This window comes from Manihot esculenta, chromosome 2 (assembly GCF_001659605.2).
Source record: "Manihot esculenta cultivar AM560-2 chromosome 2, M.esculenta_v8, whole genome shotgun sequence".
Lineage (NCBI taxonomy): Eukaryota > Viridiplantae > Streptophyta > Magnoliopsida > Malpighiales > Euphorbiaceae > Manihot > Manihot esculenta.
The window spans coordinates 14,915,026-14,933,853 of record NC_035162.2 but is presented as its reverse complement, the minus strand read 5'-3'; the positions used below and the strand labels follow the sequence as shown (position 1 = coordinate 14,933,853).

The following is an 18,828-nucleotide window of genomic DNA, read 5'->3' as shown; positions in this document are numbered from 1 at the left end:
TAAAAAAAATTTATAAATTAAAATGAACGCTTATTTATAATGATGTCTAAAATATAACTCAAGATAGTCTATAAAATATTCGGATTACAAATCTCTCTTATTCGAACTTTTAATCTTAAGACCCGTTTCTTAATGATATTATATCAATATCAATAACATTTTAAAATTTTGTTAGACGTTTAATGTTAATTATATTTTATTTTTATTTAACTGTTAAATTTATCGATTATTAAAAAATTACTTTTATAATTTCTAAATATTTTTTATATTTAAAACTTAAATTATAAAAATAATATATTTTAAATATATAAATTTCAATTAATCATGAAAACCAACCACTCAAAATGAATGGATATGAAACACAACCTTACTTTTATATTTCAATTTATTTAATTATCTATTTTATTCTCTATATTAATAAAAGTATGAAATTGTGAGAATAAAAGTTCAAATTAATATTAAAATTCAAATAATTAATAAAATAAAATACATCTCATATAAAATTCTGCAGAAAATGTAATTTATTATTTTACAATTATGCTGTTTTTTAATTATTTTTTTTCTTTTTTGTAAAGAGATGGAAGGGAGAGTGAAGGAGCATAGATAATATTAAAATAAAATTTTTTATCTCTTTAAAATGGAAAAAAATAATTATGGTTGCTCTTTTTTTATGTACAATGTGTTATTTTTATTTAAATTATTTTAAAATTTGATTTTTAATTTCCATTTAATGTGTACATATTTAAAATTTAATATTTTATCTGCAATTTTAAATTATTTAATATTTATAAATATATTGTTTAAGGTTGAACTCATGTAATAATTTTAAAATTAAGTAATAAATTTAATATGATTAAAATCTTTAAGAAAGCCATAAATAAATAATAAAGAAAAAATAGTAAATCATAAAACATAATTGTCAATAGATCAAATGGGTAAGTATTTATTTTAACCAATAGAAGAGCTTTTTTTTTTTAATTCTTAAATATTTTCTACTCACTTCCTTTGTTGGTTTTTTTTTTTTTTTTTTTTTTTTTTTGTCTAAGACTTTTTTTTCTTGTTGAAGAAGAGGATGAGTTGCCAAAGGAGAAGAGAATGAGTTGAACGAAATAAGCGTTGACGAAAATATCAAGCACCACGTGCGCCAGTGCCCGCAAAAAGTGGCCAGCTGAGAAGGAAAAGAAAAATAGAAAAAAGAAAAAGAAAAAGAAAAAGGAATGAAAATCAGAGAGAAACTGAAGACAGAGTATCCAAAATTCCAATCATTTTCTGGCTTTCCAAACATTAAATTTAATTAAGATACTTACAGCGAAGGGCAACTGAGGTAAACTCAACAGTGTACGGCTTTAAGTGAACGCCTCTCTCTCTCTCTCTCTCTCTCTCTCTCTCTAGCTAAGCCCTGCCTTCTTTAACAGCCAAAAATTGAAAAAGAAAATGTTCAACGTCTGATAACTATGAATTGTAACTGTCACTAACGAGGTAGATCTGACTTCTATTAACGATCTCTTTCTCTGTAAGTCTCTATGTTTTCCTTTTACTTGTTTGAATTTTGTATCGTTTCTGTTTTGTTTGGTTGCTCAGAAATGGAGGAAAAAGGAAATGAAAGGTTTCTAGGTTTTATTTATTTATGTTTAAAAAAAAATGATTCATGTCAAATTTGAACTTGTATGGCCTTTTCAACTTCAAATAAAAGTAATTTGAGGTTAATTTTATGTTATCTAGACATTATGGTAATGTGATACTTTAATAAAGGAATATTATATAAAAGAAATGTGGAACTAGAGTTGTCATTTTCTATTACTAGTGCTTACTTTTCTGGCGCCGATGCATCTTCGAAGTTTCTAATTTTGACTTTTCATTCCGCCCTCCTCTTTCCCATGTCCTCAGGTTTTGTGGAATGCTCATTTACTTGTAGATCTTTAAACTTTAATGCGGCTTCAAAGTTGGAGACTTTTGAAGCTGAATTCGAAGTTTTAGTAATAAGTGATACAGCACCTTGTAAATTGAATCAGCTATGGTGTTCTGGGAAGTTTATGCAAGTGATGAAGCAATGGGCACTTTTGCCCCAATTGTGGTTTATTGGTTGTATGCTGGGTTTTATCAGATGTTGCCCCCAATGGATAAATACCGGTTGCACACTAGAAAAGAGGAGGAAGAGAAGAACTTGGTACCACTTGCAAAGGTCGTCAAGGGTGTTTTGCTTCAACAGCTAGTTCAGGCTGTAGTTGCTCATGCTCTCTTTTGGGTAAGTAATTGAACCTATTAGAGTAATTTATATTTGCTGTCTGTGTTATGCGTTATGTTGTCATGAAATGATGATTCTTGCTTTGGATGTGGCTTAATAAAACTTAAAATATATTATCTATGTGAAGAAATACAAGCTACAGAGTAGATGATGTTTAAGTAGATGGAGGAGACGGAGATGGATTGATGCACAAAGAAGTAATATCAAGTAAACAATATTTTAGTCTTCTGGTTTGAGATGTTTGGCCATTGAGAGTGGCTCTTTTATGTGAACATGTTGAGGTTAGAAACGCAGCTGCACTGTACCACCTGGGAACTTTCTTTGTGCAACGTGCCAATAAGCATGGGTGATGATCTCTCTATGAAGGGTATCAATTAATTTTGGTTGAAGGGGAGGACTCCTTTTTGCCCCTTACAATAGCAATGAGAGATACAAACAATAGGAGATGAGCATTAACTAATAACTGACACAGCAAGAAAATGGCAATGACCAAACATACATCACTGTTGAGGAAGGTTTTGGCGTAAAGCTTTGAAGTACAATTAAAAAGAGGTTGGAAAGAAGGGGCTTCAGGTGATCTGGATGTGAATTTGGCTCTGACCTACAACTGTGTATGAATTTTCTGCTGGTCATAATCAAGTTTTCAAACACATTATTTCTATTTGTTGCTGATATGAGTTTTGACTTGGTTAAAAATGCATTTTTCTGTTTGAGTTCTGGAATTCCATTCTTAATGGGATGAACTATGTAAAATTGTTATGGAATATTCTGGTTGTTAGAAGAACTCAACCATAGAGGGGGGGATTTCTTTGCAATGTGTATGGTAGCTTGGCAAGGCAAAAAAAATTATATGAGTTCAAAATTTATTTTTCATTAGGGAGCTCACTTTTTGAATTTTGATTTGAGCCTATCATTTGCTGGGCATCTTTTCTAATAAAAATTATATGCTTTAAATTTGTGTCCATTTCTATCATTTCTTTTGCTTAATTTTTTTTTTTACCATAAAAAAGAAGATACGAGGGGCTGTTGCTAAGATGCTCATGAGAATAGCAGTATGAAAATTGGCAACTTAACATGCAGATTTAGAGCTCTTATGTCTTCTATTGAAATCTGTATGAATGCTCCTGTTTTATGACTGTTTAGCCTGGATATGTAAGACATTCCTGGAAGTTACTTTTTTGGACTTCCCTGTGGTTTCTTCTTGAAGCCACTCAACATAAATTTTGATTTCTGCCTATCATTTGTTGAGCATTTTTTCTAATAAATATTTTATGTTATACATTTGTTTTCATTTCTATCATTTTATTTTCGTTACCCTTTTTGCTTACCAAGAAAAAGGAGACTTGAGGGGCTGTTGCTAAGAAGCCCAAGTTGCTTTCCATAATAGCGTTACCAAAATTGGCTACTTTACAAGCAGATGTAAGACTTTTGTGACTTCTGTAGTAGTCCTGTTAAAATCTGTATAAATGCTCATGTTATATGATCATGTTTAGCATGGATATTTAAGACATTCCTTTGAAGTTTTTGTTTCTCGGAAAATCTTCACTCTGGTTTCTTCTTGTTCAACTCAACAAAATGTTGATTTCAATCATGTGTTGGGCATTTTTCTAATAAGTATTATATGTTATACATTTGTGTTTCTATCATTTTTTGATTGTTTTCTTTGATGTTTGTAAGATGTTCTCCCAAAGCAAAAATGGATAATTGTTCCAATTTACCATTTCAATGCTAATGGCATGCCTAATTTTCTTCTTGATGGCTTTAACCTTCTGATTGAACTTCATTATTAATTTACTGCCTTAGAATTCTTGCATACTGTGATGTTGCTAATTTCTTCACAAAATCCCATGTGATCTAATAAGTTCCTTTTGGTTGCTTGTAGCTTTAAAAGGTTTGAACCATGGTAACGATAACATGAATATATTGGCCCCTTTGTACTAATCTTGAAGTACTTAACCTTTTTCTTGTGGCGGGTTACTTGCTTTCTCAAAAGAGCTTATCTTATTCTACCATCTCTTCCTTCTGATGCTATTCTATGTTCTGTCTCCTTTCTCTTCTTGTTTCAGAATTTGTCTTCCTTAAAACTCTCATTCAGCTAGGAGCACATGGATTGTGTTTCATCTGTGTTCTATTAAATATCATAGAGTTTTCTTGTAGCTTTTATGATAACTTGAAGATGATAAACATAATATAACAGTTGGTGGTTTGTGTAGGGTATTGTGCATGATTGTCATTCTCCACTCTAAGTTTATACACATTCTCAGATATGGCAAATTTTGACCCAACCCAAAAAATATGATTAGAACCCATCCAAAACATAGACTGAAACCCAACTGTTCCTAAATGAAAGAAAACCAAGAAAGTTGCATAGGAAATAGAACCCAAGCATCGAAAGGTCACAGAAAATTATAAAGTTGTTAAAGAAGTGTCCTAATTAACCTTAATTACCTGAAATGGTTACCCAAAGCTCAACTTGTTAGCTAACCTGAACCCGCCTAAAACATGAAGTGAACCTGAAATGACGTCACTGAACCTCCCCCAGCTTGATAGCCACCATCTTTGTTTTGGTAAAAGATGGGCATCATTCTGGCAAAATCTCTTCCATTGTTTGTGTCATATATTTTATGACTAAAATCCTACATTTGGCCCCCTTGCATGTGCATCTCATTTCAACTGCAGACTGTTTCTCTCTTGCATTTACTTCTTTGTTGTATTAGTTTCTGAAGAGGAAGTGCAAATTAGTTGGCTCCTTGAATGTAATCAAAGAATTCATGATGGAGATCCTTTCAGCTTGTTTGATCTTGAATAAATCAAGTAGTTTGTTTATCTGACATGAAGTTATCACAGAGAAGTCGGTAGGATATAGATGATGAGGATATCAATTAGTTGCTAGTGTTATTTGTCTTGTCAGGATCTTGAGATATTTGAATACAGTTACCAGTTAATGTTCTTTTATCAATCTTTATAACTTTTAATTCACCCGTGGTTTGCTGCAGTTGACCTCAACAGCAGATGCATCTGGGATAACAATCCAGCCTTCCGTTCCCATTCAAATTGTGCAGATTATAATTGCTATGTTCGTCATGGACACATGGCAGTATTTTGTGCACCGGTATATGCATCAAAACAAATTCCTATACCGCCACATCCACTCTCAACATCATAGGCTAGTTGTCCCTTATGCAATTGGGGCCCTCTATAATCACCCACTGGAGGGTCTCTTGCTTGATACAGTAGGTGGGGCCATCTCTTTCCTGGTATCAGGAATGACTGCACGTACAGGAGTGATTTTCTTCTGCTTTGCTGTGGTTAAAACTGTGGATGATCATTGTGGACTTTGGTTGCCTGGCAATCTCTTTCACATTTTTTTCCAAAACAATACTGCTTATCATGATATCCATCATCAACTCCAAGGCACAAAGTACAACTATTCTCAGCCATTCTTCTCAATATGGGATAAACTTCTTGGAACCCATATGCCGTACGATCTAGTAAAGCGAGCAGAAGGCGGTTTTGAGGCAAGGCTGGTGAAAGATTAATTCAAATATGATGACTTGCTATGTCATTTCATGTTATTACTTTAACAGAGGATTTTTTCTTTTCCTTTTCTTGTTGGGCAGTTGAATTAGAGTTGGTTGTTGACGCATTATGTCTTAGGCTTTTAGCAGGATAGCTCTTTTGGGTGTTCATCCCTTTTCTCTTGTTGATTGACAGTGCATTTGTTTAGTTGGTAATTCTACCAACCTACCCAATGGATTGTAATTGTGATGTTCTGTATGTAGCAACAAATACACAAGTACTTTAAATTTAAATGCCTATAAATTTTAAATTATTAATAGTAGATGTTTTGTTAAGTCAACCTCCCACATGGCTTTTAACCATCTAAAAATGAGGCTCCTAAACTTTGATGATTCTGTTGAAAGAAGCCTTCATTATCCTTTTCATTCAATATTTTAATTAATACCAGTTATCCAAACAGTCACCATTTTATTTCTCTCTTAGATCTTGCAAACAGAGGTTTCTTCCAAAATCCCCTGCTTACAATTGCAAAGCTGTCATATTCTCAAAGGGGTTTATATATCTTTAAATTAATTTCACTCATTATCTCTAAATTTAAGTGATTGTATAAATGTTTCAATTTGTATTATAGAACTCTCTAGACTTCAATTTAACTATAATTGAAATTCCGTAATCTGCTATTATCTTATGAAAATATCACAACTATAATTTGCATGACATAAATTTCTAAATTTTAATTTAACTTATTTTTCTTTGAAATACAAATACAATAAGGTTTCCTTTGCAAAGGACAAACTTAAAAAATACATGAAAAAAAAGTCAATTTCACCAATAATCTCTGCAAGAACAAGAACCTTGCTTGAACCTGTGAAATCTAACTCGATCCCTCACAATAATTTCTCGATCATATATCTTTGATATGAGCTTGATCACCGAATGACAATCCCCACATATCCTAAGGTTCTTAATCACTTGAATTGGCATCCCAGTGCTAGTGCTAATCAGACCAAAAGCAACAGCCAATTTCTCACTGTGATGATACAATGCGTTCTCCTTCTCTTCCTCTCCTATATCATGCAACACAAAGCTTGTCTCAGCCAAATACCCACATTCCTTAATCCTGAATCTAATCTCATCTAACTTAGCATAAATTTCCCTCCAACTTTCATGACTCCTATCACCATTGTAAAACTTGTGAATCACACCCTTTTCTTCAACATAGCTAACTCCAGGCAACTTCTTCACTTCCCTATTCTTCATGGCGTTCCTTACCTTCCCCACATCAGCCCACCTCTCCTTCGCCGCATAGACATTAGACAACAAAACAAAATCCCCATCAGCGTTAGATCCCATCTCCGTCAGCTTCTGAGAAACAAGTTCTGCCATTTCCACATTAGCGTAAGTCCTGCAAGCACCAAGCAAAGTCTGCCAGAGTACCATATCAGGCACCATTGGCATAGAATTGATAACATCATAAGCCTCCTGAAGCCGCCCGGCTCGGCCCAACAAATCAACCACACTCCCATAGTGCTTAACGTTAGGTGTAACTCCACTCTTCTCCATGGAATTAAACAACCTATAGCCTTCTTCTACTAACCCCGCATGGTTACAAGCGCATAGCAGTGCAAGATAAGATACAGCATCGGGGTTAACCTCAGATTGACCCATTTGCTCAAAAAGCTCAAGAGCTTTACACCCATCACCATGCATTGCAAATGCCATGATCATTGTATTCCAAGTAACAAGACTCTTCTTACAACTCATACTCTCAAAAACCGAATATGCCTTATCCGCAAACCCACATTTGGCATACATGTCGATAACTGCATTACAAACTTGTACATTCATATCTAACTTTTCCTCTCTTATGTAAGCGTGAATATTCTCACCTTCTTTAAAAGCTCCCAATTGAGAGCATGCAGAAAGCGCGCCAAGAACTGTAATTTCATTAGGCTTAAATCCCATAATCTCCATTTTCTTAAACAAAGCCAAAGCTTCAGTAGGCTTACTTCCTTGAGCAAAACCAGAAATCAACGCATTCCACGAAGCAATATCTCTCTTCACCATTTCATCAAACACCCTCTCTGCACTATAAATATCGCCAACTTTTGCATATAAGTCCAACAACGTAGTACCCAACAAAGCATCAGCCAAGAATCCTTTACGCACAATATGAGAATGCAACTGTACAGACTCGGAAAAAGCTAAAACACGAGCACAAGCTTTTAAAACAAAAGAGCAAGTCAGGGCATCAACTCTATAGTACCCACGAACCATAGTTTTGTACCAAAGAAAAGAATCTGTAGGAGAAGGGCTTCCGATGAGGCCGCGGATGATGGCATTCCAGTCATTGGTGGAAGGGGTAAGGATCTGGCAGAAGGTATAAATAGCAAATGAGAGGCTGTCGAGAGACAGAGTATAGAGTTCTAGGAGCTTGGAGCGAGAAGAACAGATTGGAAACTGAAATTGGCCAGTGGTTATGAGGTGAGCTTGGAGTTGCTTAGCGTGCGAGAGAGAGGTGTGTTTAGGTAGCAAGGAGGCCATCCCATTACTCTGGGCTGCAAGAGTCACCTCTCTCTCTGATAATAGAGAGAAAAACAGAGGGAAGATGTTTCATTTTTCTTGGAACAGAGGCTGAATAAGGCCCAGACATGGTAAAATGTGATCAACCAATAAAAATAAAACAATTAGATCAATAAACTCTAAAGATATGAAAATTAAATAGAAATTTTTTTTATATAAAAAAATAAGGTTTGTTTGTCATTATTGTTATTTGGCTGCAGTCGGAGAAATATATTTTGTTTTAAATATACCATCTAGAAAATATTAACAAATAATTTAATATTTAAAATTTAAAATTATCTTTAACATAATTTACAAATAAGAAGACCTTTCCAACAGCACTTTTTAGCCCAAACTCAATGCCAATCCGAAACAGGCTACAAGCTGTGCCAAACTTGTTCAGAAACAAAGACTGGAGAAATTTATATGATGAATGATGTGAAACATCCCTAGGATGAGGTTGGAATAGATGATGTTAGAAAAAAAAAAAAAAAAAGGTAATTTAAAGAAGCCGTTCAGTTGTTTTTAATTTTTTATAACTAAAAAAGATAAATTTAATGTAGAATTTTTTTTCTTTTAATGGAGGTTGGGATAGCTCAAGCCGGACTCCGCCATAGTGAGTTTAGCGCCTTGATCATTAGACTACGTCAGACAAAAAAATATATAAACAATTTTTAATAGCTTCAACTGTGAAATGGTCCCAGAGTTTTAAACTGATGTTCATCACTGTCGACCTAACTGATGCAGGATATTCGAAGGGAAAATTGTCTTCTTTGCAACTGCAACCACTGGAAGAGATAAGATATCCGATGAAGTTTAGCGGGTCTTGATCTTTTAGGCAAAAGTTAATGTGGATGTATGTTCTGTTTATTTCATTTCCAGTTTTGCGTTCTTTGGGCATTGTTTCACCGGGTAAGAATCAAGGATTTACTTGCAGCATATGGAGGAGAGCAAGGCTACTATTGGGGGAGTCTGCCCTGTTCAGTTTATTCTAATGATCTTTTTTTTTTCCTACCATGGATACAACAGTTAAAGCATTAAGACAAACTATGAGAAATGAGTTTTAAATGATTTTGCATTGCAAGTCCTATCGTATGGAGTTCCTTTAAGATGCTGGAAGAAAGTTTGTCGAGTTCCATCAAACTACCAGCCATCTAATTCCTCAACAGCCTTATTATAGAATGTGAATAACGGGGCCTATGATCGTAAATTAGCAGGCAAAAGAGAAGTTTTAAATTCTATTTTACAAAGAAAAGCTTGTAATTGTTTCACAATAATTTCTCAGCAGGAATCAAAGGAACAGTAGCGATGGTCATATCAGAATACATTGCAACAACCACTGAAAACTGGTTCAAATGAAGTCTTGGCAAAAGCACAAAAAGGATCTCTATCCTGTGCAAAGGGAGCTACCTCAAGAATACAAGCTGTGAACATATACTGATCTCAAGTAAAGACAGATCTCATGGAGAGGGTAAAGAGACAAAGGAAATCTACAGATATCCTCCAGCAATCACACTCTTAACACAAATTTCCAAGACAAACCGAATGCAACTTCTATTGCCATCATCATATGATCAGCTGTTTGGCAGTCTCATCACTACTTCAGCTGGGGGTCGTAAGGTACAAACCATCTCCTTTGTCTTCCCAAAATAAACCTGTAATAGGACTACAATTGCTTAGGTAACACATAATTTGTTGTAGCTGCAACCTCGTTTTTTCTTTTTAATTAATTTTTTGAATGGACAGAGGATGCAAGAAATTGAAACTTTAGGGAAAACACTTAACCATCAAATTATAAGCTCAAATGGTTATAAGTTGTACCTAAATATTTAGATACCTTACATGGTAATTGAGAATTAGAATCTGAAGGTATGAACCACATACCTGATCAAGCGAGTTCCTAAGCTTACCCTCCATTTCTTCTATCATTCTTCCCATGTTACACAGATGACCATCAGCTATTGCTAGGTCCATGTTCATCTACACAAGATAAAATTAGAAAATTTAACCTCACACTTCAATCAACAGTGGATCAATATATACATGCACATACACATGCAATAGCCGTATTCCTGCGTTTTTGTCATCATTTAAAATGAGAAAGGTTGCTAAAATTGCTACCTTACAAGATCAACAGCAGAAGTATGAACATCATAATTTCTTGCAAAAAAGGAATGCTGCTGAACCATACATTGTTAAGAATTTTGAATCATCTTTATTAAGTTCATTTTTCCAGTCCATTTCTATTTCTTGGCTCCATTTGGAATGATTTATTTTGCAAAAGAAAAATTAATTCAAAAAAATTCTTACAAAATTATGCATGGTTCCGATTTTTTTTCAAATGAAATTTTCTCTTAAGTTGAAAGGAATTGGATCTTTCATTCCAAATAATAGAAATGATAGAAAATAAATCAATTGAATTCAATTCTTGTGAAATTCTTGATTCCAAACCAGGGGTCCCTAAATCAAATATACAAGGGAAATTATGACTATTGTAAAGATGCAAACAGTAATGGCACATGAAGGTTAGATGTCACTTGTGATCGAAATAGGAGGAAAAATTCAGTTTTCATGAAGACACAGAAAAACAGTATGATCTGTGACTAATAAATGAGAAAGAATAAGATCCACAAAGATAAAGCTGACGTCTATTGCACACAAGAAAGCAATAGCTAATTTCTATACAACACCTCTCCCCCATTAAAATTAAACGGGAAAAGTAGCATGATTCAGCTATCCAAACTCAGGATAAAAAGCGCATTATTAAAAAATCAACTTCTTTTGAATTAAAATGTCAAAAAAAGTTTAAGATAGCACTCAAAGTGAAAGGATGCATTCCTCATGATTAGTAAAAGGGTTCTTTCTCGATATATATATATATACACACACACACACACACATATATATAGGGCTGAGCAATATTCGGTTTAAACCGAAAAAACTGACCGAACCGATTTAGTTCAATAATTCAGTTCGGTTTATTTAGTAACCTTAGCCTTTTTTTACCTTTTTTTTTCTCTCAACTATAAATCCTAACCATCCATTTTTATTAAATTTGAGCCGTCAATTTCATGTATATATACATTATTTTAAGATGAAAAACACTAGCTATATTCTCTTTATTTTCTTTGTTGCCGCCTCCTCCTTCTCCTCCAATTTCATCTTCTCTCTCTTCCCAATATTAGCAACCTATTCTCCATTGTTGAAATAAAAAACAAGGATTCAGCGTGCAACACCATAGGCCTCCTAGCATCGCAGTAGCACAACTCCAGGCGGCCTCTTGCATCACCGATGTCGCAGCTCCAGGCAGCCTCCAACGTGGCAGCATCGTAACTCTAGGCGGCCTACAGCGTCACCAGGTCCACATCGTAGCTTCAGCATCGCAGCGTCACAGCTTCAATTTGTAGATCCTTGGGCTTGTGCATGTGTTTTTTTGTCAAAGAGATCCTTGTGCAGTGATATTTGTATTTCTTATATTGTGTTACTTTTAATACTAAGACGGATTTATAAATATTCCATTGATTTGTATTTCCTTGTGTAAATTTTGTTTATCTCCCTTCCATCTTCTTTGGCTAGAGAGAAATTTAAAAAAAAAAACAATGGAGTTACTGGAAAAACATTGGGTAATTTTGGAACTGAAAAAGTAAACTGATTTCGAATAGAAAAAATCAGTTTGATTAGGTTTTCATATTTATTTCAGTTTTTGGTTTTTTCGGTTCGGTTCGGTTTTGAACTGAACTTACTGATTGCTCACCCTTACATATATATGTGTGAGTTTTCTGCAATCTGATTGGGCGGGGGGGGGGGGGGGGGAGGTTTCATCAAGCAAGTAAATTAACTAATTCTATCAACCAAAAAAAAACTGAAATTCTCTGTTCTAAATTGAGAGATGAAGGGGGCAGGGGAAGAGACAGGAACACGACATGTAACATACCTGTCGTCTAATAGACCCTGAGAGACTGAATGTACCAGATGATTCATCATTTGTAGTCAAAGACAGCATAATAGTACTGGTTAAACAATAATGAGCTGTTCCTTCTTCTTCTGGCCCCACCTAAATAACATATTAAAATTTCAGCAGTAGCGGAATAACAAGTTATATACTTATAAAGAAAATTGAAAAAGATAAAAAAGAAAGGAAAGGAGAAAACTTTATCACATGAAATCTACAGTCTAAGCACGAGCTTACTTGAATAACATGAATGGCCTCCCATGCTCCCTCCTGCAGGTAACCTCTTCTGCCATGCCCTGTCTTTGAGCCATCTTAATCCTCAAAGCAACGCAATCCATTAGAAAGATACTCTGCACACTCTCAGTCCTAACTTAGGCAGAAAAGCTTACCTTTCTTTATCAAAAAGCATGCTACAAAACCTTCATTATCATCATCTTCCCACAAGTAAACAGATGAGATGCCACCTTCATAATACCTATCAGCTTACGAGGTGATCAGACTGTTGCTATATATCTTAGGCAGTGTAAATAAATGATAATGACAGAGAAAAAAAAAACTTTACTAGGAAATGATAGAACCATTTCTTTGAAAAGCAGTTGATTAGAAAGGGCAGAAATCCAGAGAATTGATTTGTTATATTCCTAGATCATACAACGAAGACTAGTAACAGCCAATAGAAAGGAAAAAGGTTTTGGATTTTCCTCTACACCAAAATCATCAAGAAAACAACAACAGTCACTTAAAAGATTAAAGAAGTCAATTAGAAAGGGGAAAAATCTTTACTAACTCTTCAGTACCAAAATCACAACTGAAACAATAAAAAAAATACTGACTCAAAGACGAGGTAAGTAAAGGACCTCACTGGTCACGATAGACGGCAAAGACTTCATTTGCTTCAATTTCGAGTTTCCTCAACTCCAACGATGGATATAGTGCATCTTCCAGTGGTGGATGATATTTATTTGACCACGGTGACCTACAAGAAGAAAACAAAATCGGTCACAACTCACAACTGAGGCCAATTTGTATTGGAGAAAACTCATTCAAATACAGGCATGTGAGCATACATGCACAAAATCAACACCCTAAGAAAACTGAAATTGCAGTTGTGTGCACTACGGGAAAACATATGCCATGCAACTTTGACCTCAGTAATAGCACAAGTCTAGAATGAAAGAAATACATGAATAAATATATTATATGAGTAGTGGAAGAGATAAAGCATATACATATGAAAGATATGAGTAAAAGCATTAAGGATTATAATGTAACAATTTTACTTTTTTCAATGGAACTCCAAAAAATGCCTTCCCTTTTGTTCTCTCAGAAAAAGCCCCTGGAGCAGCCATATTGATAAATTTTATATCCATGACCATGAATTCACACTTCAGACAATCTCTTCAATGAGAATAGATCTACACAATTCAATCACCTTCTAGGCATATCATGGAAAATTATACTACGCTCCCAGAGCACATAAAAAACAGTGTTCCTCGTCACAAAAATGTGGGCCCTCCTTGTAATATGGAGTGTAGACTCTACAGAATTATGAGAGAGGGTGCATATGCACTAAGAGAACTGAATAAAAGCTAGCACATTAGATATTAAATCCACCATGCTACGACCACAACCTTCAATAAAGGATTCAGTCAAGAAGTTACCTGTAAGAGTCGGCATCTCTGTTGTATTCACACAATATGAACTCCTTTCCACAATCCACATCGCATAACACCTGCTTGCTCAAAGGAATTTACAACTTAAAAGGATATCTTTGACATTATACAAAAACATTTTAAAAGCAGGACACAATTTCTGTTCACATTGAATTGAAGTTGCCGTGTATGTTGTTTGCCCATTCAAAACCAAGACATACTTAAATATTGTAATTTATTTTTCCACATAGATAATAGAAAGAACAAACTAATCCATGTAACATATCTTTCAGATTGAAGGCAACTACTTTGTATTCATTTAATAGGAAAAAAAAAGGAAAAAAGGAAAAAAAGAAAGCTATCCCAGGACATAAACTAAATCATACATGCCAAAAGAATGGATAAATCTGAAATATAACACAAACTAGAGTTTCAAAACTGACATGTAGTAAAAAACGAATATTTTTGTCCTCAATAATGCCCAAGAAGTGAACCTACCACTTCAGTTTTGAGGGTGGACATGGTGACACATACATATCTACTGTTTACAAGTCAAAAACATAGCAGGAGAAGTCCAATTTCAAATTTATTATATATTTTGTTAATGTTAAGGATGCATAAGGTCAAATAAACCTACTTCCCGTATTTTTAGTTCAATTAAGTTCTTATACATTGAAATACTCAAATTATGCTAAAAGCACCCAATTTTCTCACTTCATCACATAAGTATTATAACTTTCAATATTTTCACAAGGTAGATAAAATTCTGAGAAAAGAAACCCTAGCTTCATCCCATTTTCCTCCTCTTTCTCAGTAGCCAAACATACATGTACCAAACCCTAACAAAAAAAGGCACCGAAACCAAATCCGCAACCAATCAACCTTACAAACAACTAGCACAACTTAACCAAAGAAAAACCAAGCCCCAAACAAAATCAGAAAAAAGGCGAAACTTCAAATATACAAAAACAAAAAAAAAAGTAGAAAAAATGTAAAAACACCTGGAGTGCCTGATCGACTTGGGAGAGGAGATCGGAGGAGTGATGTGGCAGAAGATTAATAAGAGCAGAAAGAGCAGTCTCCGATTGCTTAGGGTGTATTCTTCTCATCAACCCCATGGCAGCCTCCATCACTTTCCTTTACTTTCACAGGAAAAACAGCCAAAAAGGAAACAAATCAAAGAGAGGTTTTAATTCTTCTACTGTATTCTCTTCAAAAACCAAAAAGCGGAAAGAGGCGCGTTGTTTGATCCGAGTTTCCCTTGCGGGAACCACTACTGTGCAGTATTGTTGAAGTCCACTCCCTTACTCCTCGTCGTCTCGATTTCTACTTTTCCCTTTTGCCTTTGCACGCCGCTTGGCGCTTGGCTCTATATCTTCGTGCAAATATTTTTCATCTTTTTAGATTTGTTTTTTAAAAAAATGATTTATGCCTTTATTTTAGTAAAATTAAGTATATAACCTAAATAAAATGTGAAATTTAAAAATTAGTAAAATTATTTTTTTAATTTAATCCGAATTATTATAAGATGCAACGGCTACTTACCTTAATTTATTTAGTTTTATTTATATTTTAATAATAAATTAAAAATAAATTTTTTAAAAAATAAAATTTCATATTTTTAACTCTTATAATACAGTAAATTTTTCATTTTTTTTATTTATAATTAACATTTTATAATTATTTTATTATTATCTTTTTTTTCCCATTTATTTATTTTTTTTATTTTTATTTTTCTGGTGGGTGATGATGGAGATAATTTGAAAAAGGCTGAGTGGTGGTGGTGATGAGTAGAGGTGCATGTTACAAAAGTGCCAAAGTGGACCTTTCTTTATCCAACCAATTCTGGACAGAAAATTAAGGAGTTGATTTGAAGCCACCAAACAGCTTTTTCATATAAATTTTTTTTAAAAAAAATAATTTTTAATTTTTATTAAATTTAAATATTTAATAGGTTATATGCTTACTTTAAATATTTAATGAATCAATATCAAATAATATATATACATAAAAATATTTTTATATGTTATTTGGAATTAATTAATTAAACATTTAACTAAATTACTAAAATTAAAATTTATTAAATATCTAAAGTTATAAAAGCAAAAACAATTTAGCCATGTAAAAGTAAAAAAAAATGACATTAAATTGTTATTTATTGTATTTTAAATTTTACTAACATTGTTTTCAATTTTTATAAAATAAAGAAATTACTCGGAATATATATAAAAATAATTTTATTATTTTATAAAAACTTAAAATATTATTGTAAAAAATTTCGAGTCTCATAAGTAATAAATAATATTATTTTTTTAATAAATCATTAGTTGTAGAACTGATTTATGTTTAATTGGTATTACTTTTATAAATTCAAATATTCAATTATTTTTATTATAATTTAAATATTTAAAAAATTAATTCTAAATAGTATTAACACCTTGTTTGGATGATAGGAAAGAGAGAGGAAAAAGAAAATCACTTATGAAAAATAAAGTGCAATGATATTTTCTCTGTTTGGAAACAAGGAAGAAAATAACATAGAATGAAAAATAACTTGAATTTCTTTTGGTACTTTTTTAGGAAAATTACATAAATATCCTTATACTATTATATTTGTTTTCCTTTTTTAAAGCTACTCTTACTTTTGTTATCTATGCATAATATTTATCATTTTCATAAAATCACATTTACCGTTTTATTAAATTTATTTTATAATTAATTTATTGGGTTCATAAATTAGTTATTATTATTAACTAATAGTTTTTTATAGGTGAAAAGAGTATAAATATAGATTTAAAATAAAATTTTTATTCCCTTCTCTTTTTAAATAAAAAAAATAAAAAAAAAATATTTTCCATAACTTACTTTTTCTGGCTTATTTTTCTTCCTATATTATTCTCTCCCTCTACTTATCCAAAGACATATTCATATATTTAAAAAAGAGTAGAATTTCGAGGCGAATGGGTTTGGTATGAAAGGTTTACGTCTTTTTTCTTTTATTTATTTATTTTTCAATAATATATAACCGTTTTATTATTGTAGTGTCATCTGTGATTATCATATAGAGACGTATATATGAACGTACTCTCTCTTTTCATCGTCAGACGCCTATTTCTTCCGCCACTTGTGTTGATTAAATCATGGCCGTAAATAGATCCGTCTCCTTAATCCATCAAATTAGGTGAGTTGAATCCTTTTTATTCAGTTTAACTTCAGGTTGTCCTACCTATTCGAATGTGATTTGAGTCTTATACTAATGAAAAAACTTGCATAATGAATTCTGATAAATTTAGATCTGATTTTTTTACGAGAGCTCGTATGCGGCTCAGACAACAGAAAGCCAACATCACATATGTAAATATTTTATTTTCATAGATATTCTTTCAATATTTAATTAACATAACTAATATATTTTGGTGGGTAATATGTATCTTGAGGACAAATCATCAATTAGGTGAGCAAATTTATTGATTGATGAAAAAAAATAGTGATACCTAATTAGGTATCATGGTGGTGGGACCCAATCATTAGATTTAGGTCATATTATCTAACTTGATGTTGATTTTTTTTTTATTGTCAAAATTTTTAAATATAGCACTATACAATGTGAAACTTCCCTTTTTTTTCTTTGAATTGCATAAACTATCCTTCCATTTATTTAAATATAAAAATTTTGAAATTGAAAACTTGACATTAGGACTTTTCACCTTCGTATGAAAAGCAAAAGAATAAATACATATTTATATAATTATATTTTAATATTTTTATTTATCAATAATTTATTAACTATTTAAAATTTAAAAATTTATTATTTTTATATAATTTTACCAAATCTATAATGTTAAAATTAATTTTTAAATTTATGATTAAATTTATAATTTTTTAAATTGTATTTAAAAGTGGATTTTTTTATAAAAAATTAAGTGTTTAAAATAATTTTTTAAAAATTGAGGTGTTTCAACATAATATTTTTAAAATTTAAATATTTATTAAATCATGATTAAATTAAAATATGTAATAAATAAAAATATTAAAATATAAATATAAAAATATATATTTTACAAAAACAAATTTCAAATTTTGGAAATTTGAATTCAAAAGCCTGATAAGGCATTTATATTAAGAGGTATAGTTTAACCACTATTTTGTTGAGTAGCTGAAAACCCCATTTCTAAATTTAAAATTTTCAACAAACTTGGTTTTTAAAATCAATTTTAGTGATCAATAATTACACCTTATCATTAAAAATCGAGATTTCAACCCAGTTTTGGTGGTTATTGCACCAAAAACCTCGCCTTCTTGTGGAGATTTAACACGTATAGTATTCAATATGCAAATCTTCAAAGTTGGAGGGCTCGAATATTTGACAAGTGCAGCCTCCGTTACACTCTCATTTACTAAAAAGTATTTTTTACAATTTTTTCAATATTTAAAGAATTCAACAAAAAATATAGTTCTATTGGAAAAAAAATAAATCTTTCTATTAAAAAAAATGTCATGTTCCGAACTTATAGAATTTTATATATATAAATTTATTAATATTATTTATTTTTTAATATTACAAATACACAATATGAAAATAAATTATCTTTTAAAAAATATTTTTCATGAAAAATACTTAACAAATTATTTTTCATAAAAAAATGAAATCCTAATCATCAATTATTCATCCTTCAAATTATTTTTCATATAAAAAGTACTTTTTAAATACAAATTATTTTTGGCAACCAAATGAATCCTTAACCGTAATTGTTTATCCTTCAATCAAATGATCACATTTACACATCTACGGAAACAAACACACTCTCAATTAGGTGCACCTTCCCTCAACACCCAAGCAACCAGCCACCCTATGAGAGAGAGAGAACAAGAACAAGAACAAAAAACAACAACCAGGC

At 32.1% G+C, this 18,828-nt stretch overlaps 3 protein-coding genes across 4 annotated transcripts; 1 reads left to right on the top strand and 2 right to left on the bottom strand.

Annotated features, from left to right (window-relative positions):
• The first annotated feature begins 1,177 nt into the window (after nt 1–1,177).
• On the top strand, nt 1,178–6,086 carry LOC110608482 (very-long-chain aldehyde decarbonylase GL1-9). Of its 2 annotated transcripts, none has more exons than XM_021747723.2 (3): nt 1,178–1,324; nt 1,888–2,245; nt 5,242–6,086. In XM_021747723.2, the coding sequence occupies exons 2-3, from the start codon at nt 2,015–2,017 to the stop codon at nt 5,782–5,784; spliced, it is 774 nt and encodes a 257-aa protein (XP_021603415.1). In that variant the 5' UTR covers nt 1,178–1,324; nt 1,888–2,014; the 3' UTR covers nt 5,785–6,086. The 2 variants fall into 2 exon arrangements, with proteins under 2 accessions (XP_021603415.1, XP_021603414.1); XM_021747722.2 differs by having other exon boundaries at nt 1,178–1,513.
• A 386-nt stretch (nt 6,087–6,472) lies between these two features.
• LOC110606279 (pentatricopeptide repeat-containing protein At1g34160) lies at nt 6,473–9,392 on the bottom strand. The gene has a single exon (XM_021745030.2). The coding sequence runs from the start codon at nt 8,306–8,308 to the stop codon at nt 6,590–6,592; it is 1,719 nt and encodes a 572-aa protein (XP_021600722.1). The 5' UTR covers nt 8,309–9,392; the 3' UTR covers nt 6,473–6,589.
• A 144-nt stretch (nt 9,393–9,536) lies between these two features.
• Nucleotides 9,537–15,291, bottom strand: LOC110609564 (probable F-actin-capping protein subunit beta). The gene is made up of 8 exons (XM_021749225.2): nt 14,932–15,291; nt 13,940–14,010; nt 13,141–13,254; nt 12,668–12,753; nt 12,516–12,589; nt 12,261–12,380; nt 10,211–10,306; nt 9,537–9,981 (listed from the first exon to the last, which is right to left on the bottom strand). Exons 1-8 carry the CDS (start codon nt 15,058–15,060, stop codon nt 9,901–9,903), a joined length of 771 nt encoding a protein of 256 aa, XP_021604917.1. The 5' UTR covers nt 15,061–15,291; the 3' UTR covers nt 9,537–9,900.
• Between the last annotated feature and the right edge of the window lie 3,537 nt (nt 15,292–18,828).

Coding starts and splice junctions, on each gene's coding strand:
- LOC110608482 (XM_021747723.2), top strand. CDS start 2,015: ATGGTGTTCTGGGAAGTTTATGCAAGTGATGAAGCAATGGGCACTTTT. Junction 2,246..5,241: donor TTGCTCATGCTCTCTTTTGG/GTAAGTAATTGA, acceptor GGTTTGCTGCAG/TTGACCTCAACAGCAGATGC.
- LOC110606279 (XM_021745030.2), bottom strand. CDS start 8,308: ATGGCCTCCTTGCTACCTAAACACACCTCTCTCTCGCACGCTAAGCAA.
- LOC110609564 (XM_021749225.2), bottom strand. CDS start 15,060: ATGGAGGCTGCCATGGGGTTGATGAGAAGAATACACCCTAAGCAATCG. Junction 12,590..12,667: donor ATGCTTTTTGATAAAGAAAG/GTAAGCTTTTCT, acceptor TTGAGGATTAAG/ATGGCTCAAAGACAGGGCAT. Junction 10,307..12,260: donor CAGGGTCTATTAGACGACAG/GTATGTTACATG, acceptor TATCTTGTGTAG/ATGAACATGGACCTAGCAAT.